At 41.1% G+C, this 22,140-nt stretch overlaps 1 protein-coding gene across 1 annotated transcript in view; it reads right to left on the minus strand.

Annotated features, from left to right (window-relative positions):
* The window catches only part of ASTN2 (astrotactin 2), a 1,362,231-nt gene that overhangs the window by 1,185,957 nt on the left and 154,134 nt on the right, over nt 1-22,140 (minus strand). The window contains exon 2 of the mRNA XM_030207206.1: nt 684-830. Within this exon, the coding sequence (XP_030063066.1) occupies nt 684-830 (147 nt within the window). The remainder of the gene's footprint in view (nt 1-683; nt 831-22,140) is intronic.

Consider the following 22,140-nt stretch of genomic DNA (forward strand, 5'->3'; position numbering starts at 1 on the left):
CCTGGAGGAAAAAGCCATTAAATATTATTGAATGGATGAGGGAATAATACAGTATTTCTAGGATGGGCGGGACAAATTGCTTGCTCTTTTGGCTGCTCTCGGTGACAGGGTGCTGGGCTCGATGGACCCTTGATCTGTCCCAGCATGGCGATGCTTATGTACTTATAACATGATAGAAAAATAAAATGCCTGTACAAAAAAGATAGAATAAAGTGTTTTATTTTGAATGTATTAATATGGTAGCTTTGGGGTATGTGCATTGTAGATGTCTTTGTATTATGTTCAGTACCGAAGAATGTGCATATAGTAATTTTATTTCTCCAGTGTTGCAGTACTTGCCGAGTTTAATTTCTTTGGGTTCTTAGTTCAATTTTGGCTTTCATATTTCTATTACCAATTTGTAATCCCTTGTTCTCAATTTGGTGACGATTGTCTGTGTTTTGTGAGTGAGAGGTCATTTATACTAAAGTTGTTTTATATGTGGTTGTAATGGCAGGTGGGAAGATCAGAGGAGGAGGCAGAGAGGAGAGAAGATTGGGGGGGCCCGCCTCCTTAAATTCTTTCCTGGGCCCCAAAATATCTAACACCAACCCTGTTCTGAGTTATTCTATTCATTATCATTTTTAACAAGGTAAAATGAAGAGCCATCTCCTAACAGTAAAAGATCATTGACAGGATCTTACCATCTGCAATGAAGTGTTCAGGAACATGGAGGGTGACCTTCACTGTCAGCGGGCAGGATTGCTGATTGCCACATACCATGGCCAGGATACAGGAACTCACAGCAATTAGCGTCAGGGTGGTTTTATTCACAGGACTTTTCAGGGAACCTGCAATTTAGAACAAAAAACATGTGTTCTTATACTTCGGAGGACAGGGAAGGCAAGAAAAGGAGCCACAGTCTAGAAGGATGGAACCCTGACAATGATCAGAAAGGGTAAAGGTGGGCATATTTTTGGGGTGAAGGTACACTCTTCAAATCCCAACATAAAATTGTCCTCCAGATGAAACAAATAGTTCAAAGTAGGCCAGAAATTTCTACAAAGTTAAACTTAAATTAGTTCGAGTATAGGAAGCATGTTAAAGATGTGAGATGCCATCATGAAAGGTTTTCAGGGATGGTTTCCATCTACTTAAAGTGATGATAGTACTGTAGGATGCAAACCTCTGGCTACAGACTCCACTGAGCTGCAAAGCCAGTTTCATGGGCTATATTATTGATCTAAATTTATGATGTAGCAGCCATTCTTAACTGCACAAAGTTATTTTTTAAAGCTCTTCCAGTATCAGTTCGAAAGAGTTTCCATTCACACTAAGGGATATGTTTACTAAAGTGCGCTAATAAATGAGTTTAACGTGTGCTAATGTGGACTTTCCCATGTGCTAAGCCAATTTCTAGCTTGCCTATGAGATAGGGCGATTTCTAGTATTTCTCTTTCAGGTTGTGCACTAATGTTCGCATTAGCACGTGTAACCAGAAAGAAATTGACAGCAAGCACTTACCACCTCCTATTTAGGACAACATGATAGCGCGTCCAAGCCTATTCTCTACCCCAACAGACTCCCTCCACAACATAAACAAACAAGTTACTTATCACAAAACACCTTAACCTGCTTTGTGGTAAGCATTTTCACACATGCTAAGTGCACGTTAGGGCGTAGCGCCCTTTAGTAGATATACCCCTAAATCTCTTTGGAGTTACTGACAGCCCAATGATCAATTCCCTGCACTGTTCCAAAATAGCGCCCTAAAAATAGCTCTGGAACAATGAGGGGAATTAACTCCCCAATGACCAACAGTAATAAACATGCAAATTTAGACACGTTATTAGTGTTAATAATCAGGGGAAAGTGCGGGAGGATTGTGCCTCAGCCTGCCCTCAGGTACAATCCTCCAGCAGTTGTTTGACAGGTTTGGACTGTCAAAAGCCCAGACCAGTCAAACACAGGAGCTGGAGGTCCATGGGACCCCTATGACCCCCTCCCCCAAATCAAGGCCCTGGTGAACTAGTGCCCCCCAAGTCCCCACACCCCCCGGACAGCAACATGGTGGGCTAGAGGTCAGGTAGACCTCCAGCCCCTGCACCCCCTCGTCATGAAAACACAGGGCATTTACACACTGGGTACATGCGGGCACTAGTCCAGCGGTAGTAGCCTCTAGCACCCACATTTATTTTTGATCACTGGGCTGTGAGCTCTCTGCTTCTCAGTACCTCTCACATTTCTCACCCCATATGTGAAGGTGACAAAATTCAAGACATGAATACTGAGAACAGGACATTTTTCTCCTTGTTCATTGAGGTTTGATTTTATTGAAGAGAAAATAACTACTTCTTAGACATTCACATTGAGCATTAAAAAAAAACAAGTCCTGCACAGAAGTAGTCTGAATATTTTAATTTATGAATTAGTTCTATCAGCCAAGGATTCCTAGGAAACACCAGACAATGCAAATTAGGGATGAGCATTCACTAATTTCCATTCAGTTTGTTTGCACATCTTACATTTAATTCACATTAACCTATGAATTAATTCTTGGACTCAAAATACTGACTACCTTGAAAGATTTCAATGTCTAGAGAAGAGCTTCTCCAGAGCTTCTCCATTAGCTACTAACCTCAGTTGCTGCAGTATGTCTTAGCAGGTCTATGGCACATAGCCGAGGTGTGTTTTAAAATGTTATATTTGTAGAGAGTAATTCCATAAGGCTGTGCACACTCCCACTGTGGAGTATTTTAGTCATTTGTGACCATCTCTGGGAAAAGGTGACTAAAGTCACCAGGAACCAAAAATGAGGTTTTAATGAATTCTGTTAGAGCAAACAATCTGTAATACAACAGTCCAAACCCCATCTTTTATGTATTAAAAAAAAGTTACAGAAGTTCAAACATGCAACTTTTTCAGACTGCTTATAGACCCAGGGTATGAAAAATCAGTCATTCTCAACAATTTGGATCTGTTACTTCAATCACCTTTTCCCAGAGACGGTCACATTTATGCACAGATGTGTCAATGGTGTCTTATAAAATAGAGAAACTAGTGGAAAATACACACTATGAGGGAAATTCTATAAACAGCACTGAAATTTAGGTGGTCAGCCAGTATTCTATAAAGGGTGTCCAAACGTTATAGAATACTGGCATAATGTGCAGATCTGGCTTAACTATGGGCACTGGAATTATGTCTGATAGAAACAGGTGCAAGTCCAGCGCCCAAAGTAAGATGTGGATCAACCAAATTCTATAACTCAGCGCCTAACTTTTGAGAATGTTCATGACCCATCCATGACCCTTCCATGCCCATACCCCTTTTTTGATTGAGCATTACAAAACTTAGGTACCAAGTTATAGAACAGAGCATCCATCGCTTCCTTGTGGAATGCACAGGGCTGCATAATTACTTGGCCAGATCATATAGCTCAACTTTTTTATGAGCATTTTCAGGAATTATATGCAGAACGGCCCTCACGGAGCCCAGTACTATGGATGATTTGTTGGCGCAAGCGAACCTTACCCAGCTGTCAGCTGAGGCCTATACCGCGTTAAATGCACCCCTCCAAGCAAAGGAATTGCAAAAAGCAATTAAGTTATTATATTCTTGTTTGGCACCTGGTGCTGACAGATTTTCTGGGGAGTTTTATCTAAAGCTTTTACAATGCCAGATATTAGGCCCCTTGCTGGATTTTTACCAGTCTGTGATTGAGGAAGGGATGTTCCCTTTACATGATAACATAGTGATCATCACCCTTACTCCCAAGCCTGGTAAGCACAGAGAGGAAGCAGATTCTTATTGCCCCATATCACTTCTCAATGTCGATATTAAAATTTTAGCAAGAGTGCTGGTGTGGCTGGCAGAGTACCTCTCCAACTTAGTTGGACCTGAACACAATAGGTTGGCTTTGTAAAAACATATCACTCAGTACTTAATGTCCATAAAAGTCTGTTAGCTATGTTGCACTGCCAAGCTCATGAGATTCCTGCCGTGGTGCTTGGTCTTGATGCAGCCAAAGCTTTTGATCAGGTACATTGGAAACATTTTTTAAAATGTTGGACTGGGTAGGGATTCAGGGGTGGTTCCTCCAAGCCATTCAAACTCTACACTGTTCTTCACAGGCTCAACCTCTTGTAAATGGGAGCCACACTCCTTTCTCTATAGGCCAGGGGACTCATCAGGGGTGTCCTCTGTCCCCACTGTTGTTTATATTGTCTTTGGAACCTTTTTCTCAGGGTGCTTACTCACACATCACAAATTTCTGGCCTTCAGTTACACAGATACCTCATTAAAGCACCAGCATATGCAGATGATGTTTTACTTTTCTTGATTTCTTCATAGGTCGTGCTTCCTCATCTGCTGCGCCTTATTAATGATGTTGGGAGTTTTTCTGGATTTACGCTTAACTTAACCAAATCTAAAGCATTGCCAGTGTTGTTAGAGGTTCTTTCCATTTACATAGGATGACACTGCACTGACCTACTTGGGAATTAAATTGTCTTTTGATTTGAGTAAAATGTATAATCTCAATGTTAGACCATTACTAGAAGACGCTAAGTTGAAGCTGTACCTCTGGAAGTCCTACCCTTTGTCCCTTTGGAGTCGCATTCACTTGTTCAATATGACTTAGCCCCTACGTGGTTATATATCTATCAAATGAGTCCCTTTTTCCTAGACTTCAACGTGAGCTTGCATGACTGCTACAGAATTATGTGTTGCTGAGTAAAAGAGTACACAGGGGAGATTCACGTGCATATTACCTCATTAAGCTGCAAGTGAATTTTGGATCCTGTGCAAATTCTGGCGCTTAATGCTCAGCACTATATATATAGAATCTGGGGATATGACATGAAGATGCACACTTAACAGTTGGTGTGCTCAGGGGTAGACTGTGCAAGAATATAAAATATTATAATTTATATGCATACTTGACACATTATTGGTGCACACATTTACCTCATTTCTATGGTTGGTATAAATGTCTGTGTCTTCCCCTTATATTAGAATTTTATAAAGACAAGTAGGCGCCTTCTTATCTTTATAAACTAAACTCAATATAGGCATCTTAAAAGGTGTCCCCTTATGAAATTACACTCATAGTATCACAGTAACATAGAAACAGATGGTGGCTAGAGTTAGACCTGACACTCTGTAGAGAACATGTATTTGCCACTTTATTCCTGTTACACCACTCTATGGCTTTTCTGAAGTATGGAAGTCATTTATCTTGCTTTGATTCCATCCTCTTGCTATATAGGGATTCTTTGGGGTTGATATTCTGATCATGGGAGTTAGCCGGTCTGCCTCCCAAGGTCTGCGGTGAACCCATAAATTCAATGCCGTCCGTATCCGGTGACCAGCATTAAATTTCGGGGGGGGGGGGGGTTGGTCGTTATGCACATAGCCGGTTAAGCCGATATTCACTGGCTGACTGGCTAAGTTATAGTGGCCAAAGACAGACCTGCTATTTATGCATGTCTATATGGCCACTAAACTTAGCCAGTTAGCCAATGAATATTGGCGCTAACTGGCTATGTTGTACGACATAGCTGGTGACCGGGCTTGCCCCTAAGTGCTAATATTCAACCAAGATAGCTGGCTATCTCACGCTGAATATTAGCGTTTAGCCTGCTTAAGGCTATTTAACTGACCAGGAACCTGAATGTTTACGTGGATTATAAATGCCAGAATTAAATTAAATTAAATAGTGCAAAATATTGGGTGGTTTGTGTTTATCCCAAAACGTTTTGAATTAACAGGTTGATATTCTAAGCAATTTAACTGGGTTGAAATGGCTCCTGGCTGGTATGGGGCTAACTGGTCATTATCAGCAGCACTTAAACGGTTACTGCCACTGAAAATGTTTGGTTAGCGCTTTTCCCAAAACTAGCAATTTTGGGGTTGTTCCTTGGATGGAGTCAGCAATTGGCTGGTTAAGGGCCAATATTCAGCACTTAACAGACTAAGATAACTGCATAAATAAGACTGCATAAAAGTCAGTCCTATCTTTATGCAGTGCCGCATAATCGGTTAAGTGCTGAATATCACACTTAACTGGCTATGCTTTAGCCGGCTCCACAAACCAGTAGGTTCAAAGCCAAAGCCCAGGCATGGCCCAGCATTAAATTTCCAGGCATAATGCCGGTGGCGATCAGCAAAATGCTGAGTGCCGTTGGCAGAATATCAACCTCTAAGTATAAGAAAATATACAAATTTTGCCACTGTTTATGTTCCCACCACTTCCGCTGGGAGGGCAATCCATGAAGTTTATGAAAAAGCAAAGACGCTTGAAATAGTAAGGTACAAATAGAAACAACACAATCTAGGATTAAAAATTTAAATACAAAGTTTAGTCCAACTTAGATCAATAATGGGAGGGGGAGAGGTGATGCCAAAACAATCTCTGAAGCTAAGTAATCAAAAAAGAAAAAAACTAGTCATGGCATATACTGACAATAAAAAATACAAAACAGACAAATGTAGTGCCAAGACTTCTTAAAACCAGGAACAAATGGGAGTAAAGAGGTGGGGGAGGGGAGGGAGAGCACTGCTTAGTATTAAGAGGTCATTGTCTTGCTTCTAGCTTTTGCCTTCATTATTATGAGAGGTTGGCTAGTGGGTCCAAAGCTTTTATTAGAATAACTATTTCATTATTTAGTTCTTTAACCAAAGAGACCTCTCCGGCTTTCTGTTCTGTCGCCTTCATGGCTAATATTTCAACATGAGTACTAGTATAGACTTTAAACATCCATCTGCAGGTAAATAGCTTACTACTAGACCTTTAGAAAAGAGAAAATAGATGGTTTATGACCCATCACTAACTAAATAAACCTAACAGCTTTTTCATACAATACTGCTCAAGCCACAGGGGTATTTGTATTCCGCACAGTACAGGTATTCAAACAAGGAGCAAGATTCATGGAATTACTTTTTTGTTTACTTAGACTGGAAATTCAAACATCCTTTCTGCAGCCCATTCTTCAATCAAAGCAGATGTGAATACTCACAAGAAAAAAAAATGATCCCAATGAGCAAGCTTATGGAAAGTGCAAACTGTTTATTGCTTTGAAGATATATTACAAAGAAAAAAGAGAGATAACTTTCTGGATATATATGTGTGTGTGTGAAAACCCCATTATCTTATGTTTAACTACAATCGATTCCACTAAACCTGGGAAATTTTATGGCTCACTGCATCCCTCTTGTTATACATGTTTCTCCACCAGTAGGAGGCGACCAGGATCCCTGAGAAAAATATTGCATGGTAGAGTTAGAATAGATGCTGCTTGCTCTGTGGAGAGTCGGGATGCTAGAAAAGGATGTGTGCAATATGTGACATATGTGATATAGGTCCCATCCTGTCATCAAGAGGTCATGGAGTGGAGCTGTAGGATGCTGGGTATTTAATTTTAGACAAAATGTTATTTCCTTTTAAGAAAGAAAAGAGGAAGGAAATCACAAATTCCAGATAGTCTGAGTAGAACAGGGAAGCCAGCAACCCAGTAGGAAACTGAGAAGGACAATGCCAATTATTGGGAGGAGAATGAGCCAAGCTAACAGAGATGTGGAAAACTAATGAGAGGAGTGAGACTTTAGAATCTAGAGATCCTTAAAGAGAGCTTCCTATTGAGCAGGCAAAAGGTAAGGGGAAGGAAGAATCAACCCTAAATGTGCAAGCTACTGGGAATACAGACTACTGATACTGAAGGAACAGTATATGCAGCTTATCTCTGAACCATTTTATTACAGGTAAGGCCTTATTTTTTACCTTTGAAGGACCAGCGACCAGCCCCAGCCCCAGCCCCTAACCCAAGGGAAGCAGGACCTTAAACTTCCTTCCAAAGCACTGACAACCTGGGGTTTTGTGACAGATGCAGGGAGTTAGATTCAGTATTAGTCCATAACCCCAACTTCTATACAGGACCCTCTAGCTATCTACAGCACTAAGAAACAGGACTGGAACTTAAAGAGAGTGCATGTAATCCACTGGACCACCACATATCTATGTGAACAGATCTCATCTGAGAGATGGCATCTCTGATCTGCAGTTGATCATGCTCAAGTGGGAGAGGTGTAACAATCCTGCATATTGACATGGCTACCAGACAACAGCATACAGCTGGACTTAGCTACATGGACTGGATTCTAATGGAATGTGATATCCCATGTATCCTGGCCTGTGCTGCTTGAAACTAGAATTACCCTATTAGGAAGGCTGCACCTCTAGCACAGAGGTGTTGGGGCAAAAGAGAATGATTTAGATTGTGTTGTCCTAAAATCTTGAACATGAGATTACTGTATGAAGTTTGATCTAGACTGAGATAGATAGTGTGATGCTCCTCAGAACTTTCTTTTTTTTTTCTGGAACAGATATTCGAATTGTTTTTCCTTATGTGTGCCGTTTGTTGTTTTTACTGTCTACAGGAAGAATTATTGTTGTCCTACTTATTTCACTTCCTGCTGTGCCTGTTCGTGTTGTGTTATGATCAGTGTAGCTTTGTTCTATGTTCCATGTTTTAGTTGTTCAAACTTGTAAATCACATTGATATTGACTTTCGAAGGCAGTATAGCAAACATAAATAAATAAGGGCTATTCTAAGAACATAGGTACTGCCATACTGGGACAGACCGAAGGTCCACCAAGCCCAGCATCCTGTTTCCAACAGTGGCCAATCCAAGTCACAACTACCTGGCAAGATCCCAAAACAGTACAATACATTTTAAATTGCTTATCTTAGAAATAAGAAGTAGATATTCTACAAGTCCATTTTAATAACGGCTTATGTACTTTTCTTTTAGGAAGCTATCCAAACCTTTTTTAAACCCCGCTAAATTAACTGCTTTTACTACATTCTCTGGCAGCGAATTCCAGAGTCTAATTACACGTTGAGTGAAGAAATATTTTATCTGATTTGTTTTAAATGTACTACTTTGTAGCTTCATTGTGTACCCCCTAATCCTAGTATTTTTGGAAACAGTAAACAAGCGATTCATGACTACCAGTTCCACTCCACACATTATTTTATAGACTTCTATCATATCTCCATTCAGCCGTCTTTTCCAAGCTGAATAGCAATAGTCACTTTGGCCTTTCCTCATGGGGAAGTCGTCCCATCCCCTTTATCATTTTTGTCACCCTTCTCTGTACCTTTTCTCATTTCCACTAAATCTTTTTTCAGATGTGGTGACCAGACTTGCACACAATATTCTAGGTGCGGTTGCACCATGGAGTGATACAAAGGCATTATAACGTCAACATTTTTGTTTTCCATTCCATTCCTAATAATATCAAATATTCTATTTGTTTTCTTAGCCGCCGTCGCATACTGAGCATAGGGTTTCAACGTATCAACAACGATGATCCTTTTCCTGGTCAGTGACTCCTAAAGTGGAATCTTGCATTACATAGCTATAGTTCGGGTTCCTCTTTCCCACAAGCATCACTTTGCACTTGCTCACATTAAACGTCATCTGCCATTTGGATGCCCAGTCTTCCAGTCTCGTAAGGTCCTCTAATAATTTTCACAATCCTCTTGTGATTTAACAACTTTGAATAACTATCAGGGACATAATCGAAAGAGAAGGACGCCCATCTTCCAACACAAATCGGGAGATGGGCGTCCTCTCAGGGTCGCCCAAATCGGCATAATCAAAAGCCGATTTTGGGCATCCTCAACTGCTTTCCGTCACGGGGACGATCAAAGTTCACGGGGACATCAGCACATACCGAAGGCGGGACATGGGCGTGCCTAAGAGATCGGCGTCCTCGGCCGATAATGGAAAAAAGAAAGGCGTCCCTGATGAGCATTTGGCCGACTTTACTTGGTCCAATTTCTTTCATGACCAAGCCTCGAAAAGGTGTCCAAACTGACCAGATGACCACCGGAGGGAATCGGGGATGACCTCCCCTGACTCCCCCTGTGGTCACCAACCCCCTCCCCCCCCCCCCCCCCCCCCGAAAAAAATAAAAACCTTTTTTTCCAGCCTCTATGCCAGCCTCAAATGTCATACCCAGAACCATGACAGCAGTATGCAGGTCTCTGGAGCAGTTTTTAGTGGGTGCAGTGCACTTCAGGCAGGCAGACCCAGGCCCATCCCCCCTACCTGTTACACTTGTGGTAGCAAATGTGAGCCCTTCAAAACCCACCCGGATTCCACTGTACCCACATGTAGGTGTCCCCCTTCACCCCTTAGGGCTATGGTAGTGGTGTACAGTTGTGAGGAGTTGTTTTTTGGGGGGCTTTAGGGGGCTCAGCACCCAAGGTAAGGGAGCTATGCACCTGGGAGCAATTTGTGAAGTCCACTGCAGTGCCCCCTAGGGTGCCTGGTTGGTGTCCTGGCGAGGGGGACCAGTGCACTACGAATGCTGGCTCCTCCCATGACCAAATGGCTTGGATTTGGTCGTTTTTGAGATGGGCGTCCTCGTTTTCCATTATCGACGAAACCCGAGGTCGCCAATCTCTAAGGTCGACCATCTCTAAGGTCCACCTAAATGTTGAGATTTGGGTTTCCCCGACCGTATTTTCGAAATGAAAGATGGATGCCCATCTTGTTTCGATAATACGGGATGCCCCGCCCCTTCACAGGGACATCCTCAGAGATGGGCACCCTTACAGATGGGTGTCCCCGTTCGAAAATGCCCCTCCACGTGTCATCAGCAAATTACCTCACTAGTTGTTCTCATCTCTAGATCATTTATAAATATGTTAAAAAGCAGCGGTCCCAGCACAGACTTCTGTGGAACCCCACTAACTACCCTTCTCCATTGAGATTACTGACCATTTAAACCTATTCTCTGTTTTCTATCTTTTAACTAGTTTTTAATCCACAATGGCATACTAACTCCTATCCCATGACTCTCCAATTTCTTCTGGAGTGTTCCGTGAGGTACTTTGTCAAATGCCTTTTGAAAATTCAAATACACAATATTGACCGGTTCACCTTTATCCACATGTTTGTTCACCCCTTGAAAGAAATGTAATAGATTGGTGAGGAAAGATTTCCTTTCACTAAATCCATGTAGGCTTTGTTTCATTAATCCATGGTTTTGAATATGCTCTGTAATTTTGTTCTTTATAATAGTCTCTACCATTTTGCCCGGCACCGACATCAGACTCACAGGTCTATAATTTCCGGATCACCTCTGAAACCTTTTTAAAAAATTGGCATTACATTGGCCACCCTTCAATCTTCCGGTACCATGCTTCATTTTAAAGATAAATTACTAACAATAGTTCTGCAAGTTCATATTTCAGTTCTATCAGTACTCTCGGATGAATACCATCTGGTCCAGGTGATTTGCTACTATTCAATTTGTCAAATTGCGCCATTACATCTTCAAGGTTTATAGAGATTTCATTCAATTTCTCTGACTCATCTGCTTTAAATATCATTTCTGGCATCAGTATCTCTCCCAAATCTTCCTCGGTGAAGACTAAAGCAAAGAATTCATTTAATATCTCCACTATGGCTTTGTCTTCCCTGAGCGTCCCTTTTACCCCTCGGTCATCCAGCCATGCAACTGATTCTTTTGCTGGTTTCTTTCTTTTAATATACATAAAAAATTTTTACTATCAGGCTTATTTTTAAAAGAGAAGGGCACCCATCTTCTGACACAAATCGGGAGATGGGCGTCTTTCTCTCAGGGTCGCCCAAATCGGCATAATCGAAAGCAGATTTTGGGCGCCCTCAACTGCTTTCCGTCGTGGGGACGACCAAAGTTCACAGGGGCGTTTCGGCAGTGTAGCGAAGGCAGGACTGGGGCATGCTTAAGAGATGAGCATCCTCAGCCAATAATGGAAAAAAGAAGGGCGTCCCTGATGAGCACTTGGCCGACTTTACTTGGTCCATTTTTTCTTGCCACCAAGCCTCAAAAAGGTGCCTGAACTGACCAGATGACCATCGGAGGGAATAGGGGATGACCTCCCCTTACTCCCCCAGTGGTCACCAACCCCCTCCCATGCTAAAAAAAAAACTTTAACATTTTTTTGACAGCCTCAAATGTCATACCCAGCTCCATGACAGCAGTATGCAGGTCCCTGGAGCAGTTTTAGTGTGTGCAGTGCACATCAGGCAGGCGGACCCAGGCCCATCCCCCCTACCTGTTACACTTGTGGTGGTAAATGTGAGCCATTCAAAAACCACCAGAAACCCACTGTGCCCACATGTAGGTGCCCCCTTCACCCCTTAGGGCTATGGTAGTGGTGTACAGTTGTGGGGAGTGGGGTTTGGGGGGGCTTTAGGGGCTCATCACCCAAGATAAGGGGGCTATGCACCTGTGAGCAATTTCTGAAGTCCACTGCAGTGCCCCCTAGGGTGCCCGGTTGGTGTCCTGGCATGACAGGGGGACCAGTGCACTACGAATGCTTGCTCCTCCCAAGACCAAATGGATTGGAATTGGTCGTTTCTGAAATGGGCATCCTCGGTTTCCATTATTGCCAAAAACCGGGGACGACTATCTCTAAGGACGACCATCTCTAAGGTCGACCTAAATGTTGAGATTTGGGCGTCCCCAATCGTATTATCGAAATGAAAGATGGACGCCCATCTTGTTTCGATAATACAGGTTTCCCTGCCCCTTCACGGAGCTGTCCTGCGAGGACAGCCCCAGGAAAACTGGGACGCCCTGTTCGATTATGCCCCTCCACGTGTTCTTCCCTCAACACAATCTTTTATTTTTCAAAGTCCCTCTTTGCTTTCCTTATCAGTGCTTTGCAGTTGACTTGCCATTCCTTATGCTGTTTTGTATTATGGAAGAAGGATCTGACTGAAAATAATACAAAACAGAAAATTATGGAAGAAGGATCCGACTGAAAATAATACAAAACAGAAAATCCTTCATAAAATGGTTTATGAAGGATTTTCTTTTAGCTCTAATAGCTTCCTTCACCTCAACGTTTAACCATGCCGGCTGTTGTTTGGTCTTCCTTCCTCCTTTTTGAATACATGGAATATATTTGGCCTGGGCTTCCAAAATGGTATTTTTGAATAGCACCACATCTGATGTAACTTCTTGACCTTCGAAGCTGCTTCTCTAAATTAGTTTTCACTGTTCTTTTCATTTTATCATAGTGTCCTTCTTGAAAGTTAAAAGCTAATGTATTAGATATTCTGTGTGTACTTACTCCAAAGCCAGTATCAAATCTGATCATATTATGAACATTGTTATCAAGTGGCCCCAGCACCATTACCTCCTGCACCAGAACATGAGCTCCACTAAGGACTAGGTCTAGAATTGTTCCTCCTCTTGTTGGCTCCTGTACCAGCTGCTCCATAAAGCAATCCTTGATTTCGTCAAGGAAGTTTACCTCCCTATCATGCCCTGATGTTACATTTACCCAATCAATATCAGGGTAATTGAAATCACACATTATTATTGTGTTGCCCAGTTTCTGATAACATTTCTACATATGTCTGTTCATCCTTGCCAAGTGGACAGTAGTGCACTCCTATCACTATCCGTTTCCCCTTTACACATGGAATTTCAATCCATAGGGATTCCAAGATGTGTTTTGTTTCCTGTAGAATTTTCAATCTATTTGATTCAAGGCTCTCCTTAATATACAATGCTACCCCTCCACCAATTCGATCCATCCTATCACTACAATATAATTTGTACCCTGGTATGACAGTGTCCCACTGGTTATCCTCTTTCTACCAGATTTCAGAGATGCCTATTATATCTAATTTTTCATTTAGTGCAATATATTCTAACTCTCCCATCTTATTTCTGAGGCTTCTGGCATTCGTATATAGAAATTTCAAACTATGTTTGTTGTTCCTGTTTACATCTTGCTCAGCAGTTGACAGTGATAATTTGCAATCTTTTCTCTGTTTTTTTATTTAAAGTCACCTGATCTACTATAGTCTCTACTGCAACCTCACTATTGGGATACCCTATCTTCCCTGTTTTGGTGATACCTTTGAAACATACCTTGTTCTGTACCATGCGCTTTGAGTGACTGTCAGCCTTCCCTTAGGTTCTAGTTTGTAAGTTGCTTTATCTCCTTTTTAAATTCTGATGCCAGCAGCCTGGTTTCACCCTAGTTAAGGTGGAGCCCATCATTCCAAAATAGGCTCCCCCTTCCCCAGAATGTTGCCCAGTTCCTTATAAATCTAAAACCCTCCTCCCTGCACCATCGCCTCCTCCATGCATTGAGACTATGGAGCTCTACCTGTCTCTTGGGCCCTTCGAGGGTACCAATGACATAGAAAAATATGGGAGAGAGGTTCTGGAAGCCAAATTTAGGCTCTTAGGTAGAAAGCTCAAATCCAGAAATTCTAGGGTAGACTTCCCTGTGCCTTCTAGAGACTATCTGTTAATACTGTGGCAGAAAATGCAAGTTTTAAAACAATGGTGAAAAGGGTATGGAGACTAGCTAATAAAGTTTGCTTCTTCTTCTTTTTTTTTTTAAATTCTGTGTTTATCAAAATCCTACAATTCCTCTTTTAAACCCAGTCAAGTTACCAAGCACAGAGCAATGTTACTTACCCAGAGAAATGTCCTCTTCTCTCAGAACTTCTCAGAAAGAAAATTAAGTGTGACCTTTCCTCTCTATATAGTTTGGATTCTAAGGAGACTGCTTTAAACAAACCCTGTAACCAGATTTCCCTTAGTAGTTTTTGCAAATATTCTACTTCCTTACATCTTAATTCACATCTTAATTAACACCTAATTCAGGTCAATAACAGTGCTACCTCTCCAACAGGCAAAGAACAGAAAATAAATTTCTTTTAGGACAATTTGAGCCTTGCTACTATCCTTTTTAAAAACTCTTGGCTATTAAGTTTCTACCTCTAGAGAAAGTTTCACTTTAAAACTAGAGGGAAAGGGTTGTACACTATAGAAACTAGTTAATAATGCTTGTTTCTCTCTTTTTAAAAAATTTTTTCTAAGACTGAACTAGCCCCTGCTCTGCCATCTAGATTCTATTTGTTAATGCTGTGGCAGAAAATTCAAGTTTTAAAATTATGGGGAAATGTGTATGGAGACAAGCTAATAAAGTTTGCTTCTTTTTTTTTCTTAATTCTGAGTTTATCAATACCCTACAATTCATCTTTTAAACCCAATCTTTAAGTTACCAAGCACAGAGCAAAATAATGTCATTTACCCAGAGAAACGTCCTTTTCTCTCAGAAAGAAAGTTAATTGAGACTTTTCCTCTCGATATACTTTGGATTCTAATGTCTGACAGGTCAGAATGAACAGATAGGTGATGAAATGTTAACAAAAAATAGGAAAGCTAGCAAATTTGTCAACAGTATAACAATGGGTGATCTCAATTATTCCTAGATTATCATTTATTAGCATTTGTTATACCTCTTTTACTGAGCACAAATCAGTGGTTCATATAGGTAATAAAACAAGTTAAAAGATGGAAAAAAATCCATGTTATATCAACAGGAAAGTAAAAGCACAAGCACACAGTATTCATCCAGTGGATCTTAGGAGTTTAAGGGATAAGGATCCCTAAGAATGCGCAATGGGGGTTAACAGGGAAAGTTCAGGGCTAAAAAGGGGATGTTTAAAAAGGAAAGATCTAGTGGGAATTCTAAGGAGAGGTCTGCTGTATTCCTAGTCCTTCGACTAAGTTGGATAAATATCAAATCAGGGAGTGTTAGGGAGGTAAAATTCCAAGATGTAATAAATGACTCCTTCTTGAAGCAACTGGTCCAGGAACTGACAAGAGAGGGAGTTATTTTAGATCTAGTCCTTAGTGGAATACAGGGCTTAGCACAAGAAGTAAAGATATTAGGTCTGCTGGGAAACAGTGATCATTAGACGGCATCTCTGGTAACACAGCTCTGAATATAGTAAATGATCTTACCTTTCTGCACCCCGCTATTACTTACTACTTTGCGGATGTCTAAGCAAAAATGGTGCCTGCTCATTTATTAGATGTCGACATCAACCTTGGATGTACTATCAATGAAGTTTTCACTGTTTCTATATATTTTTTATTTATAGGTAGCAAGGCAAAGTAGTAACTGCACCTCAATAATTGGTGATGCAGTGCAAGCTCCTGATGAAGCCAAGAATGGTGAAATGGATGGCTCCTTAGAGCCTAGAGAGCCTTATGAATAAGATAAGTGTATTTTGCTTTGTATAAATCAAGTAGAGAGTGTTATGGGAAACAAAAGTGTGCTTCTGCTTTGCATAAATAGGAAGAAAAAAGACAAAATTGTAAGAAATTATTTATATGGAAATTTTAAAAATGGGAGGGTTTAGACCAATTATGATAGTTATATTGTGGGGCTTTTCAATGTGCTTTGAATATTGAGCCATGAAAGCCACTGAGGTCTTTCCCCCCCCCCCCTTCATATAAATAGAAAAGAAAAACATTTTTTTACAAAAAAATTGTTTCAATTTAAAGGGTTATAAATAAAAAGTAGGAACATAGGGATTTAATTGAAGAGTTGGTACTGAGTACATAAGTTTTAGATCTGTGAGTCCATCAGGGTGAAAGAGATCTACCTGTATCAGAAATGGTTTTCAAAGGCAACGATGTGGAGGAACTGAAAAATCTTGGTGAAACTGGAAGATGTACTGATCCAAATCAACAAATTAAAGAGTAGTAAATCACCTGGACCAGATGGTATATACCCTAAAGTACTGAAAGAACTCAAACATGAAATTGCTGATCTGCTGTTAGTGATCTGTAACCTGTCATTAAAATTGTCCATAGTACCTGAAGATTGGAAGGTATAATATTACACTGATTTTTAAAAAGGGTTCCAGGGACGATCTGGGTAATTACAGACCAGTAAGCCTGACATCAATGCCAGCCAAAATATTGGAAACTATTATAAAGAATAAGATTACTGAACACATAGATAAATATGATTTCATGGAACAGAGTCAACAAGGATTCAGACAAGGGATAGGAGTTGTGGATTAGATGCTGGTTAATGGATAGAAAATAGAGGGTAGGGTTAAATGGCCATTTTTCTCAGTGGAGGAAAGTGAATAGTGGAGAGCCCCAAGGATCTGTACTGGGCACAGTGCTATGCAACATAGTTAACATATTTATAAATGATCTAGAAATGGGAATAAATGAGGTGATTAAATTTGTTGATGACACAACTATTATAGGTTGTTAAAACACAAGCAGATTGTGAACAATTGCAGGAAGACCTTAGGAAATTGGAAGACTGGGCATCCAAATGGCAGGTGAAATTTAATGTGGACAAATGCAAAGTGATGCACATTGGGAATAATAATCCAAATCATAGTTACCTGATGTTAGGTTCCACCTGAGGAGTCAGCACCCAAGAAAAAGATCTAGGTCCCATCGTGGACAATACTCTAAAATCTTCCACCCAGTATTTGGCACCAGCCAAAAACGCAAACAGAACGCTAACAATTATCAGGAAAGGGACAGAAAATAAGACAAAGAATACTATAATGTCTCTGTATTACTCCATTGTGCAACCTCACATTGAGTACTGGGTGCAATTCTGGTCACTGTTTCTCAAAAAAGATGTGGGGGACATTTTCGATATATCGTCTAAATGTGACTTTGAATGGCCATTTTCAAACCAAAAAAACATCCAACTTTTTGTGTCAGAAATGGTTATTTTCTTGAAGCTTTTGTGCTCAGTTCGTCTATCTTTTTAGACCATTTTCAAAAATGAAAATGTCAATGTGAAAAACGCACAGAATCAAGCTATTGGGGTGTAGGAGGAGCCACCATTCTTAGTAGACTGGTATCCCAGCAGAACAGCAGAGCACCCTAGGGGGCACTCTTGTGGACTTCACATAAAAGGTCCCAAGTACAGATCTCAAGGTTACCCCCTTATATTGTAAGGTGAGACTTCCAAAACCCACCAAAAACCTAATGTACCCCACTCTACACCACTATAATAGCCCTTATGGCTGCAGGTGTCACCTATATGGGGGTATAGTAGGTTTTTGGTGAGTTTTGGAGGGGTCACACTTTCCACCACAAGTGTAATAGTTAGGAATGGTATATGAGCCTGGGACCCCTTCTCTACAGTCCTCTGCACTGAACACTAGGTTACTCCAGGGACTTGCTTGCTGTTCTAATAGGACTAGTCATAACATCTGAAGCCGTCATAGAGGTTGGTATGTACTGTTTCTTTCACTTTTTTTGGGGGGGGGGGGGGTTAGAGTGGGTCAGTGACTGCTGGGGGAGTAAGGAAGGATCATGCTTTAATCCCTCCAGTGGTCAACTGGCCATATAGGGCATATTTTATGACTTAGTTGTTATTGAAACAGGTCTAGCCAAAAACATCCAACTTTTAGCCCTGGACTTTTTTGCTTTGTTCTAATATGGCAGAAAAGCTTTCAGGTTGTGGGGACACCTAAATCCTGCCCCATGTCCCCGACATGCCACTTTGTGATTTGGATGCACTGCAGACAAACTGTATAGAAAAACATCTAAAAATGTGTTTTGAAAATAATGATTTGGACTTCTATGGATTGGATTATTCTTCCCAATGTGCATCACTTCGCGTTTGTCCACATTAAATTTCATCTGCTATTTGGATGCCCAGTCTTCCAATTTCCTGAGATCTTCTTGCAATTTTTCACAATCCACATGTGTTTTGACAACTCTGAATAGTTTTGTTTGATCTATAAATTTAATCACCTCACTCATTGTTCCGTTTTCCAGATCATTTATAAATATGTTAAATAACATCGTTCATAGTATGTATCACTGTGGCACTCCACTATCATGCTCCTCCACTGAGAAAAATGGCCATTTTATCCTACCCTCTGTTTTCTGTCCTAGAACCAATTCCTAATCCACAGAAGGGCATTGCCTTCTATCCCATGACTTTTTAATTTTCTCAGGAGTCTCTCATGAGGAACTTTGTCAAAAAGCCTTCTGAAAATCTAGCTACACTACATCAAAAGGCTCAGCTTTATCAATATGTTTATTTACGTCTTCAAAGAAATGAAGTAAATTTGTGAGGCAAGACTTCCATTTGCTGAACCCATGCTGACTCTGTCCATTAAACCATGTTTGTCTATGTGTTTCATAATTTTATTCTTTATAATAGTTTCCACTATTTTCCCTGGCACTGAAGTCAAGCTTACCAGTCTGTAATTTCCCGAATCATCCCAGAATCCTTTTTAAAAATTGGCATTACATTGGCCACTCTCCAATCTTCAGGTACTATGATTTTAACCACAGGTTACAGATCACTAACAACAGATCAGCAATTTCACGTTTGAGTTCTTTCAGAACCATGGGGTGTATGCCATCCAGTACAGGTGATCTATCACTCTTTAACTTGTCAATTTGACTCGGTACATCTTCCAGATTCACCAAGATTTATTTCGGTTCCTCCGCCTCATCACCAGCCTAACTGGAGAGAAAGTCTGGGAGACTGATTCGGAGATGCACGTAATTCAATTCCAAAAAGTCTACCATCAGCAATCAACTACATGGAAAGTCATAACAAAGAGCAAAAGCAGCACTACTTCCTAGTTTACAGCCCATATACTGGTTACTATGCAGAGATGACAGGAGCGCTATTAGCAAAATTTGTTATCCATATGGTATGCACAAAATTAAATTAAAACTCATGTTTTATTGTCAGGATAGGATAGGAATAATATTTGTTCACTTGCAAGCATTCAATTACTCAGCAAAGCCTTACAAGATAAAATCAAAATCCAAGGAGGGAAGGGGGGGGGGGGGGGGGGGGGGTTGGGAGGAGGTGAAAGAGGGGAAGAGGCAAAAAGCAGTTATCTTTATTACAGCCCATGAGAAAGCTAAAATGGCTCATCCAGGTCACAGGATCCAGGCCTAATTGTGGCAAGAGACAGTTTACAGTTTCTTGCAGTCTTATTAATGGTTGCTAGTTTCCAAGAAAATAGCAAGAGGAGGACTGCTTCCTTGTATTTTCTTTAACATTAATCCTTTATAGTTTCAAAGGGACAAGCATGTGTGGCTTACACAGTTCATGAGTAAAGCAAATTTTTTTAAACCTAAGTCAACATTTTTACTCCAGAAAAAACTCCCAGGGCCTATGTGGTTATCTATGCTGCAACTCTTTTCTGTATCTGTGAACACTACAGCAAGTCCTAAGCATGCCCAAAAATTCAATCAGTTATTATAGCCAATGTTTAAACCACAAAATGATTGGAATGGCAGCAGGTATGGTTAAAATTCTCAGTCATGCCTTGTGCAACTTAGAAACATAACACGTACCATGTTTGTCCAGGCCAATGGTCCACTGACTGAGGCCAGCGTCCTAATAGTGGCCCAGTCCAGGTTCTTGTTGCTTATACCCTGAAATATTAGGTCATGATCTCTAGGTTTACCTGGATAATCTTTGTTAATAAAACTAGCCTCTATAATCTTATTTAAACTTTTTTTAGGCTCAGCTTAGCAAAAACTTTAATAACAGATGTTGTTGCTTATATTAACATTCTGGGCAGTTATTGTATGAGACAAGCCAAATCCAAACAAGGTAAGACAAAAGAACAGCAACAGATATGATCTTATAAAACTGGATGACCATCAGGCTTATTTTTGAAAGAGAAGGGCACCCATCTTTCGACACAAATCGGGAGATGGGCGTCCTTCTCTCAGGGTCGCCCAAATCGGCATAATCGAAAGCTGATTTTGGGCGTCCCCAACTGCTTCCCATCGCGGGGACGACCAAAGTTCCTGGGGGCTTGTTGGAGATGTAGAGAAGGCGGGACCAGGGCGTGCCTAACAGATGGGCGTCCTCGAGCGATAATGGAAAAAGGAAGGGTGTCCCTGATGAGCACTTGGCCGACTTTACTTGGCCCATATTTTCTTATGACCATGCCTCAAAAAGGTGCCCAAACTGACCAGATGACCACCGTAGGGAATCGGGGATGACCTCCCCTGACTCCCCCAGTGGTGACTAACCCCCTCCCACCCTGAAAAAAACAACTTTAAAAACTTTTTTTGCCAGCCTCAAATATCATACTCAGGTCCATCCCCCCTGGTGGGGAGGTGTGTGCGTGTCAGCAGAGGCATAGCGAAGGCGTGGACGTCCTTCTTTCAAACATTTTGGATGTCCTGAACTGCCCCCCCCCCCCCCCCACACACACACAGGGATGGCCAAATTTCCAGGGAGTGGAGTGCAGTGGAATGGAGGAGTGGCCTAGTGGTTAGAGCACTGGTCTTGCAATCCAGAAGTGGCTGGTTCAAATCCTGCTGCTGCTACTTGTGATCCAAAATCCAAATAAATAAATAAAGGGGGTGTCAGAGGCATAGCAAAGGCATGCACATCCTTCTCACAGAAACATCCACATTTTGGACTTCCTCAACTGCCCATTGCAGGGACAGAAGGCATAGCGAAGGCGCCTAACACTTGGACGGCCTTCACCCATACTCAAAAAAATGATGTCCCTAACAAGCACTTGGACGTTTTCACCGGGACTTGTGTTTTTTTAAGGTTGTAGATGGCTATTATACATGCAGCTTGTCTGCATGTATGACGCCGTCTTTGGCATGCGCAGAGCAGCCACACATAATGCTTGTTTTGATAATATGGGTTTCCCTGCCCATTTGCGAGGACGTCCTGCGAGGACACCCTCAGGAAAACTTGGGCGCCCCGTTCGATTATGCCACTCCACATCATCAGGGAACTACTAGGGCAGTCTTGGTTTCTAAACAAGCAGAAACTACAAGTCCATGTATGCACAGGATTATGGTTTATGATTTATTAAACCTTTCTATACTGCTCTAGCTGCCATGGCAAAGCAGAGATGTGTACAATGTAAAAATTTCAGAAAAGAAAGGAACTCTATTAATTACAGGAAAGGCACAAAATTACACTAATAACGTAGGAAGATAGGAGAGCAGGACTTTAAAACAAAGTTACAGTTATTGGTCTCAACTAACACTTGCCATGGAATCCAATGGGGCTCAGTCTCTGAAAGCCTACCTAAAAATCCAGGTCTTCAGACTGGCCTTGAAGGACTTAAGCAACGGGTCATTATGAAGAAAAAGGGGAGAGGAAAAAGAAGGTGCAGTTTCTTGTGTTTTCTAAGTAGGAAAATTTGGGGCTAGGTAGGACCAAATGATGGTCATTGATTGAACAAAGAACTCTAGCAAGTGAATAGGGTATCATGATATGAGATAAAGATAATCAGGGGCACTTGATTCTAAAAGCTTTGAAAGTCAGAAGTGCTATTTTG

This window comes from Microcaecilia unicolor, chromosome 6, assembly GCF_901765095.1.
Source record: "Microcaecilia unicolor chromosome 6, aMicUni1.1, whole genome shotgun sequence".
Classification (NCBI taxonomy): Eukaryota; Metazoa; Chordata; class Amphibia; order Gymnophiona; family Siphonopidae; genus Microcaecilia; species Microcaecilia unicolor.